At 42.0% G+C, this 15962-nt stretch overlaps 1 protein-coding gene across 1 annotated transcript in view; it reads left to right on the top strand.

The window, feature by feature from the left end:
• The first annotated feature begins 1142 nt into the window (after positions 1–1142).
• Positions 1143–15962, top strand: part of USP48 (ubiquitin specific peptidase 48) — a 46968-nt gene continuing 32148 nt past the window's right edge. The window contains exons 1-10 of the mRNA XM_065421156.1: positions 1143–1276; positions 2597–2717; positions 3859–4015; positions 5046–5173; positions 7621–7745; positions 8419–8527; positions 10127–10260; positions 10587–10669; positions 11162–11341; positions 13755–13880. Coding sequence (XP_065277228.1) covers positions 1143–1276; positions 2597–2717; positions 3859–4015; positions 5046–5173; positions 7621–7745; positions 8419–8527; positions 10127–10260; positions 10587–10669; positions 11162–11341; positions 13755–13880 — 1297 coding nt within the window. The remainder of the gene's footprint in view (positions 1277–2596; positions 2718–3858; positions 4016–5045; positions 5174–7620; positions 7746–8418; positions 8528–10126; positions 10261–10586; positions 10670–11161; positions 11342–13754; positions 13881–15962) is intronic.

The raw sequence follows: 15962 nt of genomic DNA, 5'->3' as shown, positions 1-15962 counted from the left end.
AGGGCTTGCATGCCTGCGGGGCGACGTTGATCCCCGTCAGGGGGTGGGGCTGGGCCTGCCTACAAGCAACGTGCCAGTGCCTGTTGTGAGGACCAGAATACAGTATGGTGCAAACAATAAAAGGAACCACAAGAACCAGAAAGTGAAGAAGCCAGATTACAAGGTTGCGTACGTGCAGCTGGGTCAGGGACAAACCTTTCAGTTCCCAAACCTATTTCCAGAGAAAGAAGAAACCCAGAACCTGGCTCTGTCGAAGACATCCAGAAGCAATTGATGGAGATCGAGAGACAGAGGCAGACAGCTGACCCCAGGCGAGGAGGAGTCACCGACTGGTTTGGACTTTGATGGAACAAGGCAGCTGCCTTTCTTTATGCCTCTCTGATGGATTTGAATGAGCGGAACCTGCGTCTTTCTCTCCCTATGACATAGGGTTTATTTTCGAGCAGCCTAACTGTGCAGAACTACGACAAAACGGCACAAAAGAGAAATCAAAAGAAAAGACCCGCCTTCCAGAGCTTTCTGAAACAAACGAACAAGCCAGAGACTGGTCTGGCTTCACTAGCAGTGTGAAAGCGCCGCCGTGGCGGAGCGCTTTCCCGGCGCGCTAAAAACCAGCTCCGAGCCCTGCAAGCTGGTACTTGCACCCCTGTAAACGGGCTGGTGGGGGCGAGATTTAGTCTCTTCTGGCCCTTTAACTAGGCCCCGCCCCATGACAGCCCGGGGTCACCAACAGGGAACAGCAGCAGGCCACGCCCCCCCGCAGTGCCCTGCGTCTCACGTCGCGGACGGTGTTCGCGCGGTGTGTTCCACGTCACCAGTTCACGTGCGGTCGCTTCATGTCGTCACCGCGTCGGCGCAGCCCCTACCTGGGCCCGAGAGCCAGGAGCCAGGCGCGCAGCCAAGGAGCCGCCCGGCCGGGCTGAGCGGGGCCGCGCACCGGCGGGGGAGGGGCTGCAGTCAGGGGGCGGCCAGGTACCACGCGGAGGAGCGGGCGGGGGCTATCGGGCGCGGTATGGGGGGGGGCTCCCTGCGGGCCCGCGCGGTACAGGCGTCGGGCGCGCGCTCAACGTCCGTGTCGCGTGGGGCCGGGCCGCGTCTGACCCGCTTCCTTAGTCCGCAGGCGGCGCCCGGCGCGGAGCGGGATGGCCCCGCGGCTGCAGCTGGAGAAGGCGGCCTGGCGCTGGACCGAGACCGTGCCGCCCGAGGAGGTGACGCAGGAGCATATCGAGGCGGCCTATCGCATTGGGCTGGAGCCCTGCCAGCGCGGCGTGTGCAGGTACCGGGCCCGCCCCTCCCCCCAGCGGCCTGAGGAAGGCCCAAACCCGCCCGTCCCCGCGGCGTCTGGGCCGCCCCGAGGCCAGGCTCTCCCCGGCAGGCTGGGGAGGAGCGGGCGTTCTCTCCAGGAAGAGCCTGGCGGGGCCCCGCCAGCCCTGAGGGGAGCGCCTGGGCCCGGCTCCGATGGCAGGAGCGGGAAGGGGCCTCCCGCCAGCCGGAGAGCTCAGCGCGTCGCTGACATGGGGGGGGGGTCGCTGGTTCTGGGGCGACTCATGTTCCCTTGGCTGCGGAGTTCAGCCCCTTCTGAGAACCTCCCCTCCCGCGGCCCTGCTCCTTCCTCACGCCCAGCAGCGCCCAGACTGAGCAGCTGGCTAGAGGGGACCAGAGCCCTGGGCAGGACATAGAGCGTAAGCACTCTGAAGCAAAGAAGATCTATTTTGTCAGTTAATTTTTCTGCGTGTTTAAGAGTAGTAAGTAAAAACAAAACATTGGTGACGTTTAAGGTGGCACTGGTCCTTTAATTTTCAATGTCTTGCCAAAGTTATTAACTTTGGACTTTATGCCTGGTGGAAACCAACCTGTTCAAACTTCAGATGGACTTACCATAACTGCAGCAGAGCTATTTCTGTGTCCAATATTGGGGGGGGGAAGGTTGTGTACAGAAATTTCTTTGAAAACTCTCATACCACAGGAATAAATGCCTTTAGGTAGAAAATACACCATTAATGCATCCAGTTTAGTTTAAGTATGTTAAAATAAAAAAAAAAAACTGTTCTCTTCTCCCCCCCCTTCTCCCCAATGGGTTATAAGTGCCTCCTGAGCAAGTTACAACATTAAGCCCTTTCCACCCTCTCTGACTTGTCACCATATTCTGTGTGGGTGCGCAGGATGAAATTGTACATAGCTGGACAAGGCATAGGAGCATTGTCAAGAGCAATCAGGCACAGTCACCATGAGCTGTAAATTGTCTTTGTAAAACAAAATAAAAATGCCCTGTGTGGAGAAAGTGGCATTTCTGCTCATTTCGACAACTAAAACAAGGATTTTGTTTGGGCGAGCTGTACTGAGATTAACATTAAACGGTATCTCCAAGCCTGTTCAGTAAAAACCAGAGCCTATTGGTCATAAATTCAAGAGCACGTACTATTAATAAAGAGAACTTCTTAAGTTACTTCTGAGTGTTCTTTATTCTGTTTGCTGTTGCCCTTTGTTTTGCAAATAAAAATAATTTGGTTCACCTTGTCTGTTGCCTGTTTATGCACTAGTTACAAATGGCAAATGTATGGTCTATATTTTAATGTTTTCATAACTGTTTTTGTAGAAGAAACTGCAGAGGAAACCCAAACTGTTTGGTTGGGATTGGTGAACATGTTTGGCTAGGAGAAATTGATGAAAATAGCTTTCACAACATTGATGACCCAAACTCTGAACGGAGGAAAAAGGTAAAAGAAACTCATTTTTGTCATTCAAACTGTAGCTCTAGTTTGGCAAATGCTTTCTACTTATGTGAGTAAAGTTTACATATGTGCTTAAGTGTTTGTAGGTTAAGGGCCTACATAGAAGAACCCTCTTCTTCAAAGAATACCGTATTGACAGGATTCCCACTACTGGGTTTCAGCTCCCTAGCATGAGTCTGGAATTCCCTTAGCTTTCAAAGATTTGAGGCACTAGCTGCTCATTCCCCATCTGAGACCAACTCTGAGTGCTCAGTGCCCTAGAGCAGTGGTCTCCAAAGTGACGTGCGCAAGAGGATCCTTGGGGGTGTGCGGCAGGAGGAGCGTGGTTTTTTTTTTTTTTTTTTTGCTTTGGCTTTGGCAAAAAGGTAGAGCCGGCGCGGCAGGGGGTGTGTGCTTAAAATTTTTACTGATAGGGGTGCGCGATCAAAAAAGTTTGGAGACCACTGCCCTAGAGCATTCAATTTCATTTCCTTGATGAGCAGAATGCAATAAGCTCTCTATATTCTAAGGGTAAGGGGCATCCAAAGAAATCACCAGAAGAGAACTACACTTGGGGGGGAGAAATCGATCTAAGTTATGCAGCTTCAGCTACGTGAATAACATAGCTGAAGTCGATGTACTTAGATCTACTTACCGTGGTGTCTTCACTGAGGTAAGTCGATGGCTGATGCTCCCCCGTCAACTCCGCTTGCGCCTCTCGCCCTGGTGGAGTACTGGAGTCGCCGCGATAAATCGACTCTCACTGGATCGATTGCTGCCAGTCGATCCAGCCGGTAATGTAGACAAGCCCTTAGAAGTTCAAAATGTTACATGCTTCCCTTCAGAGTTAAGAAACAGGACAGGGACGTATGTTAGTATAAATGGAGTCAGATGATATCTGCAGATAAGCAGAATTACAGATGAACAATTGTCTATTTAATGACATCATGTTGATCGGACACGTACTGTTGGCGACTAAGAAGTTTAAAGGAAAACTCCATAAACCTGTAGAGTCTCAGCACCAATAACTAGTTACTAACTCAGTTAAAAGCAGTAGTGTAGAAAGAGCCTAATTGACAGTCAGTTTTATTAATCTGCTCCTTTTAAACAGGAATTAATTCATATAATGTTTTCTGTTTTATGTTAGAACGCCTTTGTAGGCCTAACAAACCTTGGAGCCACATGCTACGTGAACACTTTCTTGCAGATGTGGTTTCTTAACTTGGAACTTCGGCAGGCCCTTTACTTGTGTCCAAGCACCTGCAGTGAATATGTGACTGGTCAAGGCATCCCAAAAGACCAAGGTTAGTGGAAGGTCATAGCATCTTCTAAGCTTTTGTTTTGTTATAAGCAAAAGTTGCTTTAATTATCTGAGCAAAGAGAGAAGTTTTAATGTATTTGAATGAGCTACTCTGAAATTTTGTGAACCTTATGGTGTGAAGTCATTTTCTGCTTTATACAGTGAAACATGGTAAACAATATAAAGTGACTAGAGAGGGAAAAATTATAAGAAATATTAATTTTCATGTTTCAGGACATTATTCTACCACCAGCTGACTGGGGTTAGGAAGAAGATTCTACCCATAGGCATATTTCATGCGAGAACTTCAATCCCACATAAGGAAATTATGTAGAAAAATCTGGCATTGGCCACGGTTGGTGCCAGAATAATGTACTAGATTGTTCACACCAGATTAGACCAGTGGCCCATGTTTTTTGTTTAATGTGCTATAGGTGTGCTTTGCAGTTAATGTGGCTTAACAGTACGCTGCTTTCTGTTTTACACCATGGATTATTGCATGGTAATATCTGTTTTACCATGCTGCTTAAATTTACTATTGCAGCTGGTACTTCACACCAGATAAAATGAATTTTTGTCCATTTTTTGTGAGGTATTTTTAGCCCATCGTTTCATTTGATGGAGGAGGTACTCAGAAGATATGGTACTTGAAAGCAACAAAATACTGTGGAAAACCTCAAGTGTACAACATAACAGAATTTATTATTAACTAATAGCCTTAGGGCCTTCTCCCCCTACTGAGTGTTGGCTGTGGGAAAGGCAGCACAGTCTAAATGGGAAAATCTGTCATCTTTAGAACTGATTTTCTGATTCTTAATTTAACCACTTTAGAACTCATGACGATTTATAATCTGAGCTGTAAACAAGGACAGCTTGTTTCTGACCATGAAGATGTGTATTAAAAATAGTTTAATCCATTGACTAACAAAAAGTAAATTATTCTAATTGGAATTACTTTAATTTTCTCTTGTATTGTTTTGAGAAAAACAGTAACTTTCTGATCACTAACTTGGGCATGTTTTTTTTCCCAATAGATTATGAACCCCAGACAATTTGTGAACATCTTCAGTACTTGTTTGCGTTGTTACAGAACAGTAATAGACGATACATTGATCCCTCCGGGTTTGTTAAAGCGCTAGGTTTGGATACAGGACAACAACAGGTAGTCGAGGTTTTTAAATTTGGCGAGCTTTCCTTTTGAACAAATTGGGCATGGTGGAACATTTATCCTGTAACAGAGCATAAAAACCTGTTGATTGGATTAAATTGGCATTGTTGGTAGATTTAATTGGAGCTGTGCCGATTTACACCTTGAGGAGCTGCCCCTAGATTTAAAATGAAACAACTGATTAAAATCATACTGTCTTGTTTGCTTGTGCTTCTACTTTTCTGTTGCTTGACTAGAGCTATCATGTAAACAGAAGTAACCTGTATTTGTGTGCTGAGACACTGCAAAGTGGTGTCATGATGGGTCTCAAAGAGGTATGAGAAACCCAGAAGGATAATGGAGCCACACTTGGGTGATTGTTTTTTCTAGAGGTCATCTAATGCATCCGAGGGTGATGAGGGAGTTGGCTGATTTGATTGCAGAGCCATTGGCCATTATCTTTGAAAACTCGTGGCGATCGGGGGAGGTCCTGGACGATTGGAAAAAGGCAAATATAGTGCCCATCTTTAAAAAAGGGAAGAAGGAGAATCTGGGGAACTACAGACTGGTCAGCCTCAGCTCAGTCCCTGGAAAAAACATGGAGCAGGTCCTCAAGAAATCCATTTTGAAGCACTTGGAGGAGAGGAAGGTGATCAGGAACAGTCAACATGGATTCATCAGGGCAAGTCATGCCTGACCAACCTGATTGCCTTCTATGTTGAGATAACTGGCTTTGTGGATATGGGGAAAGCGGTGGACGTCATGTATCTTGACTTTAGCAAAGCTTTTGATACGGTCTCCCACAGTATTCTTGCCAGCAAATTAAAAAAGTATGGATTGGATGAATGGACTGTAAGGTGGATAGAAAGCTGGCTAGATCGTCGGGCTCAACGGGTAGTGATCAATGGCTCCATGTCTAGTTGACAGCTGGTATCAAGGCTGAGGGAACTGGGCTTATTTAGTCTGCAGAAGAGAAGGGTGAGGGGGATTTGAGAGCAGCCTTCAACTACCTGAAAGGGGGGGGAGGTTCCAAAGAGGATGGAGCTCGGGCTGTTCTCAGTGGTGGCAAATGACAGAACAAGTTGCAGTGGGGGAGGTCTAGGTTGGATATTAGGAAAATCTATGTCACTAGGAGTGTGGTGAAGCACTGGAATGGGTTCCCTAAGGAGGTGGTGGAATCTCCATCCTTAGAGGTTTTTAATGCCCGGCTTTACAAAGCCCTGTCTGGGATGATTTCGTTGGTGTTGGTCTAGATGACCTCCTGAGGTCTCTTCCAACCCTAATCTTCTATGATTCTATGATTTTAATATTCAGTATGGCAAGTGTGTTCTGGCCTTTTTAAAAGAAATGCCATAAAACATTATTTTGAGAAGATAAGAAATGATGGCATGAAACTGATTGAGTATTGTCACAAATTGTTACTTAAAAACATAAGAACTGCCATACTGTGTCAGAGCAATGGCCCATCTAGTTCAGTATCCTGTTTTCCAACAGTGGCCATGGCCAGGTGCTTCAGATTAAATGAACAGAACAGGTAATCATCAAGTGATCCATCTCCTGTCATCCACTTCCAGCTTCTGGCAAACAGATGCTAGGGACACTCAGAGCATGGGGTTGTATTCCTGCCCATCCTGGCTAATAGCCATTGATGGACCTATCCTCCATGAATGTATCGCTTTCTTTTTTGAACCCTGTGATAATTTTGGTCTTCACAACATCCCCTGGCAACTAGTTCCACAGGTTGCCTGTGCATTGTGTGAAGGAATACTTCCTTTTGTTTGTTTTAAACCTGCTGCCTATTAAATTCATTTGGTGACCCCCTAGTTCGTGTTATGAGAAGGCATAAATAAGACTTCGTTATTTATTTTCTCCACACCAGTCAAGATTTTATAGACCTCCATCATATCCTCTCTTACTCATCTCTTTTCTAAGATGAAAAGTCCCAGTCTTTTTAATCTCTCCTCATACAGAAGCTGTTCCATAACAAAGGAAGATTAATACACTTTAAACTACTGTGTGCTGTTTTTACAACATAAGCAATGCTCTGAAAAAGCCTGTCAGTCAAATATTTGTTTCAGTATTCTTCTGGGGAAAAGATTGGTTCACAATGTGGAGTTATAAAGTGAGAATAATGGGATTTATACAGTATATAAGCCACTCCTATTGTTCAGAATCCTGCAAATTGCAATGCAGAAATCAAACATTTCTTAGCTACCAGCACTGTACCAATTTAATTCATGCTGCTGTTCTCATACTATGTGTCTTAATCTCCCTTTAGTCAAGTTCAATTTTTTCTTAGCCCTCTTGATTTGTATTTTTCTATTCATCGTGCTCCTTAGTAAGCTTTTGTGTAATTTGGTATGTGGGTCTCCATCACTGACATTTCAAGTAAATTAGAGAGGTAGGTTCTGACTCCACTTTTGAGTTGCAATATATTACCAAGTATTGGTGTTTTGTTCTAGGATGCCCAGGAATTTTCAAAGCTATTCATGTCACTACTAGAGGATACTTTGTCTAAACAAAAAAATCCAGATGTACGGAACATTGTTCAAAAGCAGTTTTGTGGAGAGTATGCGTATGTCACTGTGTAAGTAGTTGGTTTAATTCTCTAGTGGTGCTTTCTTTCTCAGTGTGTTTGCCTATTCTTCTGGTCACCTTTCTACAAATATTGAAGGCTTTCTTCGGGGGGGAAGGGAAGGCATAAGTGGGAAGGAGCCTTTTTAAATCTGTAGCAGAAGGGAAGGTGACTTTCTAGTTTAAAAATAATTTAACAAATGTTTTCAGTGTTTTTAAAGTCTTGAGTTTCTTAAAAATAAGGTGGCATAATTTTTAACATTCTACAGTTTGCCTATTTTTCTGTAATTCATCCTTTAGTAAAGGAAAGTAACTCACAAATAAATAGCCACCTGAATTAAAGTATGTGGATTAATTCCCTATATCTAGAATATATGGTATTAAGCTGCCCCAATGCCTGTTTTGTTTCCCGGTAATGGACTCGTAAACTATATTTGAAACATAGCATAAATATCAGTTGTAAATGGGCATTTCTGCACTCCTGCTAGATGCTGTCTTCTCTCTGTACAAGGTCCTCTTCTGTAACCCATGCAATTTTGGAAACAGTGTATTGGAGATCATTTAATCCAGTCTCTCTCCTGGTTTAACAATCAGAGGAAGAACTTCAGCAGTAAAGTTTTATGATGGTTAAATGACTGACACGTTAAGCCATGTACTGATCTGTTTTCATTTATTTTTAATTCTAGCTGTAACCAGTGTGGCAGGGAGTCCAAACTCATATCGAAATTTTATGAACTGGAGTTAAATATCCAAGGGCACAAGCAGTTGACAGACTGTATCACAGAATTTCTTAAGGTACCAACTCCTATGGAATCCTACTGTTTCTGTAGCACCCACAAAGCATTAGTCTCCTTGCCTGTTGAGAGGGTGTTTAAGTTTTTCCCCCTTTTGTTCAAGAAGTGCTTTAATTTTCAACCTGGTATCACAGCAAAGTTAGTTGTCAGAGCTTTGAATCTACTCAGTGGGTTGACTAGAGTAACAATTTGAGTTTTCTATCCTAAATGTGGGCCCAGTCCTGTACTCCCAATTCAAATAAAACGTCTAATGAAGTCAGAGAACAAGATGTGTGGTAATGGTAAAATAATGGCAATTAAAGAGAGACATCTGAAAATATCACACCTGTCTGAAAATATTCCACCTAAAATTACTAGAACGGATAGATTAGAGAATATTTCTCAGTTTGTTTACTTTTTAGTTCATAGCACTCTGTATATAGTCATTTTCCTTGCTTCCCTGATTTATCAACTGGAGAGCTTTTTTTAAATCTAAAATATTGGCAGGTGGCTGGAGAAGCAGCATCAGCACCTATATCTGCTTTTAATGCATGTTTAAAATTTGGCTAGAACTCAAGTTAAGGGTGTTTAAGGTTTGAGTTATGAAGATCATTAAAAATATTAAGGGCAGAGTTAATTAAAAGTTTAGTCTTTTGCCCTGTAAATAGTCAGATAGTTTGGTGAAGCAGAGTGACTTGCTTGACCAACAAGTTGCTTTGCTTGTGGAAGGCCTTCTACAATAAAAAGCAAACAATTTAATACCTGCAAATCTAATAGATGCATTAGGAGGCTACCACACCCCAAGACTACAGTATCTTCACCTTGCAACAATGAACTTGGGCTTGAAAGTTTGCCTTACAATTAAAAGGAAAACCTTCTCGCTTACATTTGGCCCTTGTTGATCCACATTGGAGTTAATTTGGCTCAGCATGGGGAAAAGGATCCATCTATATGGGTCTCATTGCATGTTCATTGCTAAAATATGGCTTTCTATTAATTCTGGCCATATGGCCATGCCACACTACCTATGTGACCTCATTAAAGTAGAATTTTCCACCATCTTTCTGGTAGAAGCCAAGTTTGCACATCTCTCTGTACTGTGGAGGGCAATTTTGATAATCTGCCTGATACTGCAACTAGGGCTTCTGACTTCAGTCTGGAAGACATGTGGTTTACTCAGACTGACAGCTGCCTATTAACAGCTCTGATAATTTTACCAGGTGGTGAACCCAGAGCTTTCAGTATCTTATATGCTGTCTTGTACTATCATTGCACAATATTTTGGAATACAGCTTGAATGATCTACACCTCTACCTCGATATAACGCTGTCCTCGGGAGCCAAAAAATCTTACCGCGTTATAGGTGAACCGCGTTACATCGAACTTGCTTTGATCCACCAGAGTGCGCAGCGCCGCCCCCCCCCCCCCGGAGCACTGCTTTACTGCGTTATATCCGAATTCGTGTTATATCGGGTCGCGTTATATCGGGGTAGAGGTGTAGTTAGAATTCTCACATTTTAACTTGGTTTCTTTATATAGTTTTTAATCTCAGGCTAGAGCATAGAACTAATGTTGCACTCTCTTAACATGTACTGATGACCTTTCTTTTTCTCTTGGTCAGGAAGAAAAGTTAGAAGGGGACAATCGTTACTTTTGTGAAACTTGTCAGAGTAAACAAAATGCAACAAGGAAGATCAGGCTGCTTAGTCTTCCATGTACACTCAACTTGCAGCTGATGCGTTTTGTGTTTGACAGGTAAGTGACCTAACCTGTATGTGTTGTAAACATAGGAAGGGTATGGGTCACTCAAAAATGCTTGTAGTTACTTTCTCTGCCATGGCTTTTACTTCATACAACTTGGTTCTATTCAGATCATTTAACTCAATTCAGACTTGCTGAATTTGAGCATTTGTGCACTTAATTTTTTGTGAAGTTCATTTAACTATCCAGTAGTCTCATCTGTTAAAATACAGTAGTGATTTGCAAATTAAAATTTTAGATTAAATATGCAAAAAGATGTTTACTCTCCTTGCTGCATTGAATACTTGTACATGAAAGTCTCGTAATTTGTTTTTGAATAGACAAACTGGCCATAAGAAAAAGTTGAATACTTACATTGGCTTTTCTGAATTGCTTGATATGGAACCTTTTATGGAACAAAAAGGTGAGTTATACACAAAGTATTAATTTACTAATTGTACCAATACAGCCATTAGCTGCCAAGATCTTGCCTGAACCTGTCCTCTAGCTGAAAACAACTAAAATGGTTCTGCTAATAAATAAGTCATTTCTGGCTCTTAACCTTTTTATTTAAAATGGAAGCTTAAGCAGTGCTTGTCCTCATTTGATAAACCAGCAGTTGAGATTAGGTACTTTAACAAAAATTCCTATATTTCAAACTGGTGTTTGGAGTTCTGCTACCAGATTTGTGAGTTAAGAATGCATACAGCACAGTGTTTGTGGTACTGCTCTCTTTGGGAAATAATAGGGAAAAATTATACTGTTTTGTGTATAGGTCTTGTATAAAGAAAGTCTTGGTACAGTTCTTAAAAGAACTTATTTGCTGCTTGTTTTTCACCTTAGAAGTATCAGATGATCAAATCTTGTGTTCTTTGTATTTCCTGGTGGATTAAAAAAACTGCCTGTTCTCTTTCAGATGGTGTCTATATATATGAACTTAGTGCAGTTCTTATACACAGGGGAGTGAGTGCATACTCTGGTCACTACATTGCTCATGTGAAAGACCCACAGACTGGTGAATGGTACAAGTTTAATGATGAAGACATAGAAAAGATGGAGGGGAAGAAATTGCAACTAGGGATTGAGGAAGATCTAGGTAAAACCTTTAAGTTGTGAGTGCCCTTTTAAAATAACTCTTTTCACCAAAAACATGGAGGCTAAATCAATTGCCCTGATATATGTATTGAGTGATTTGCAGTCATAACTTTTACGTTTTTTTTTTTAAGGGTAACTAATGAAATTGCAACTTAATTAGTTGCAGCCAATTTTTAACCCTCACCCCAACCCCATCTGATTGTTGAATGTCTTACGGGTCTGGTGATGACTGACTTTACTTCAGTTCTCTTATAGATTGTAATATGGCAAGTAGTGTGCACGTCAACCATTTTTTAAACAAATAGGTAACTTGCATATCGGTAAAATGTATGCAAAGCTGTTTCTTCCCAAACCAGCATTCAGAATGGGGCTTTATTATTAGACAGCAAGATTATTTTTATATATTTTGTATATTTACTTCCATTGAGGAGTTTATTCTTTATCTTTTTGAAGGGGAACTGAAAAGTTTCCATAAATCTCAAAACCAAAACATTTTTGGAGCAAAAACTACAAAACAATGTTTTTATCTTTTATGTCACTTCTTTTCCTCTTCTTCCCGCCCCCTTCCCCTGCCAACCCCCCCCCCCCCCCCATATCTGTTTACATTGGCACTGTTGGTCTTGACTTCCCTGAGTTTGCTGAAGAACTTCAGCTTGCTCTGCTTGCAACTGATGTGGAGACGCTATTAGGTTCTAAACTAACAGTCTGAGTGCCTGAACCTGCAAAGTCCTATGCCTGTGAGTAACTTCAGTGAGTCAGTGCTCGCACTTCTCAAGATGGGTTTGTAGGCTTGGGCAGAGTACTGCAAGCGGCATTTAAGAATCCCCATTCTAGTGCTTTAACAAACGCAGGGAAGTGTAAGACCAGATTTTTCTTATATAAAAAGCAAGCTGACTAACTTAAAAGGCCCTCAGTTTTCTGACAGAGCACCATAAATATGGCCTTTAGGATTTTTTAAATCTATTTTTTTACCTGAGCCATCATTTGTTTTATAAGTTTTTTTTCTGGGGAACCCTGAGAACAACACCAAACATGCTCATACCTCCCCTGTCTTCGTGCCTCCCTCCTCCCCGACTTCCTCCATGCACACACCTATCTGATGTCTCTTCATTTTCAGCTTTGCTGCTTGTTGCTGGTAAAGTTAGTCGTGAAGAGCATGTATGTGAACTCCCACTAGAGCTGTGATGTTGTCATGCTTAGTGCATGAGTGATGAAATTGACCCTCAACAAAATCATGAAGCTGATTATACACAGTGCTGTCAAATCCTGAAACACAGAAAAATGGTTTTCTTTGATCTTTGTTCTGTTAGCCTCATGGGTTACTCCTTGGTTTACTTGTAACATTTGCATAACATTAAAACATTCAGATCACAAACAATATTAGGCCAGGGTCCCACAAAGTCTCATCCATATGAGGAACTTAAGCACAGATGTAGTCCCACTGAAGTCAGTAGGGCTACTCAAGTTCAGTAGGACTAATCGTGTATGTTGATTAATATTTGTGGTATTGGAGCTTTCATGTGCAAAGAGTTATAAATACAAACTTTGTTCAGTGTGTGTTAGGGATATTCCTAGCTCCTCCCAAGACCTGAGTTCAGGTTTCTCCCGTAAGAGCAGATGCCATCCCAAACATATACAGCAGTGGAAGGAGTTCTGCTTCAGGTATTGGAGGTCTGCTTATCTGCTGCAGGGAAACACTCTTAAACTCTGGCCCTGCGGGGGGGGGCAGATTTACAAATAAGTGTGAATAGTTATGCTGGAGGGTTAAGCGTTTGTGGACCCTAGCAATGTAGTACTGGAGTTTCCCAAGAAATAACAATATATGCCTACAGTATTTTCCATGTGTTGTATTAAAGGTTTGATCATAAGCAGGTTTTTCCTTCATTTAAAAAAAAAAAAAAAAAACTTTTAAAATTGCAAATATACACACACTTTTGTAAACTTTCTTTTTCTGGCAAGCTGGAGATTAAGATAGAATTACAGGTTCAGAAATATTGGTTGGTAGTATATGGCCAAATTCTTTCCATCTCTTAAATCCAGTTAAAGGTGGAAGTTGAACCAGCCATTCTGGAATAACTCTTTATTTCCTGCACTGCACTTCGATATTTATAGGTGTCATGCAGTGGGAATGGACACGTTTCTGTTATGTGCATAAAACAATGTTTAAATTCTCTGCAACCCAATCTGAGTAAGCATTAGACAGTGTTACTTGGTATAAGGAAATCTGCATTGATTTGACTTGTACACAGTACGCAGGCCAAACTGTCCATATTATGTTGGAGAAAAGTTCTGGTGAGGTTGGAGGTAATGTGTATGTGTTAGGGAGGAATTGAAATGAGATGTGATACTCCCCATTAAAGGAGAATAAATATGTTGGAATACATGTTTATTATTTTTTGGCTTCTGTACCTCAGCAGAGCCTTCTAAATCTCAGACTCGTAAACCCAAGTGTGGGAAAGGAACTCACTGCTCTCGAAATGCTTACATGTTGGTGTATCGACTGCAAACACGGGAAAAATCTCTAACAGCAGAAATCCCAAGTAAGTGAACTTGGACTCTTCAAACCTATTCCTGTCAGACGTAGCAAGGCCTCATACGTCTGTTTGGGCCAGTTCCAGAGGGAAATTAGCACTTCCTCTTAAATACTTTTTGCAGCACTGAGTCCAGTAGAATAAAAGCTTACCTTAAATGCTCCAACAATTATTCCAATAAGCACTCACTCTATAGTACACTGGTAATTATAACTGATACTTATTGAGTAGTCTACTGGTCCTGATACACACACCAGCAGTGGCTTATTGATATTTGTTACTATTTGACTTGCTAAGTACACCTCTACCTCGATATAACGCTGTCCTCGGGAGCCAAAAAAATCTTACTGCGTTATAGGTGAAACCGCGTTATATCGAACTTGCTTTGATCCACCTGAGGGCGCAGGCCGCCCCCTCCCCCCCCCCCCCCAGCGCTGCTTTACCGTGTTATATCCGAATTCGTGTTATATCGGGGTAGAGGTGTATATGCAAAACTTAATTCTTTAAAAAAGTTATGTAATGTATTCTTCCACTATGAAAAATAGTTCCTAGGAAAGTGGAAAAAATAAGAGCAAAAAGGCCATACGTACCTTTTTATCTATCTATATATATATATATATATATATATATTTAATATAGTTGTGTTGTTTTTTAACCTTTTGTCTTCCACCCCTACTGTGCTCTTCTCCTCCCTCTCTAAAAGCCAAGCTGTCCTTTCAGCAGCAGTTTGTGGCCCATCAGCCAGTCTTCGCTCATTTTCTTTTACAAAATTATTTAGAACACTGGCAAGTTACCCCAGTTAGCTTTTCACTAAAAAGAGTGGAGTGTCTGAAAGGATATCACATTGCAGTTCAAATGACAGTTTGACACTCTGTATGAAGGAGGGTAAGTTTAAAATTTCACACCCATAACCACTCAGTGTCCTTGTCCCATCGATGTTACCACCTGAACTCCTGTAACATAATAGCTGTGAGGCTTTATCATGTGTGTTGAAGTAGACCCAGTTGTTAACAGCAGAGTCAGTGCACATCATCACAAAATGCTCAGCTGGCCAATCAAAGTGACTTTGAATAATTCGTGCCCACAGCCAGATTCTCATTTTAATTTTTAAACTAATTATGTCTAAAAGTTAAGCATAAAGCTAAATAATGATGGCTAAAAGATGTTAGTGGTGTATATACTGTAATGAGTGTGGGCGGTCCTGGTGTTTGACAGTGGCTCAGTTCTCTTGTTTCTGTCAGAATGGCCTGCTACACCTCACAAGTACTTGTTACTTCTCTTAATGTGAACAAAGGGTATAATGCAGGCCATTCAAGGATTTTTCATTTAAGTATTCATGGCCTATCTTAGAGCTTCGGGGAGGTGGGAATCCAATTGGTGAATGGATTTAATAATAATACCTAACAAAGCACTATATATGAATAAAAGCAACAGAGAGTCTTGTGGCACCTTTAAGACTAACAGATGTATTGGAGCATAAGCTTTCGTGGGTGAATGCCCACTTCATCGGATGCATGTGAAGTGGGCATTCACCCACGAAAGCTTATGCTCCAATACATCTGTTAGTCTTAAAGGTGCCACAAGACTCTCTGTTGCTTTTTACAGATCCAGACTAACACGGCTACCCCTCTGATATATATGAATAGTAATTAATCTTCCTGTGGCACTAGGCATGGAGGTGTTAGTCCTGTTTTAGCGGGCGGGGGAAGTAAGGTGTTGGAGTGAATTGACTTGCCCTGGGCCTCACAGCAGGTCCTACAGATAGCAGGAATACACCTGGGGTCACCTGAGTCATGGCCTCTTGCCCTAGCTACCATGCCATGCTGACTGCTAAGTTAACTGTAAAAGTGAAAGGATAAACCTGAATGTATTGAACTAAATACATTGTCCCAGAAACAAATAATTTTTTTAGCATCAAGGTTAAAATTAAGAACATTCTATGAGATTTGTGTAGCACCTGTCATGATGGTAAAATGAAAAATACTTCTGAGTTAATGTTTCCCAAACAGCTTAGTTCTTAAATTCTAAATGTAGAAGAAAATTTCACAGGAAATATTTTGCACCTTCTTTGTACCATTACTGTAAGGATGT

Source organism: Emys orbicularis, chromosome 22 (genome assembly GCF_028017835.1).
Source record: "Emys orbicularis isolate rEmyOrb1 chromosome 22, rEmyOrb1.hap1, whole genome shotgun sequence".
Classification (NCBI taxonomy): Eukaryota; Metazoa; Chordata; order Testudines; family Emydidae; genus Emys; species Emys orbicularis.
The sequence above is the reverse complement of the archived record's forward strand: the minus strand, read 5'-3'. Positions and strand labels throughout refer to the sequence as shown.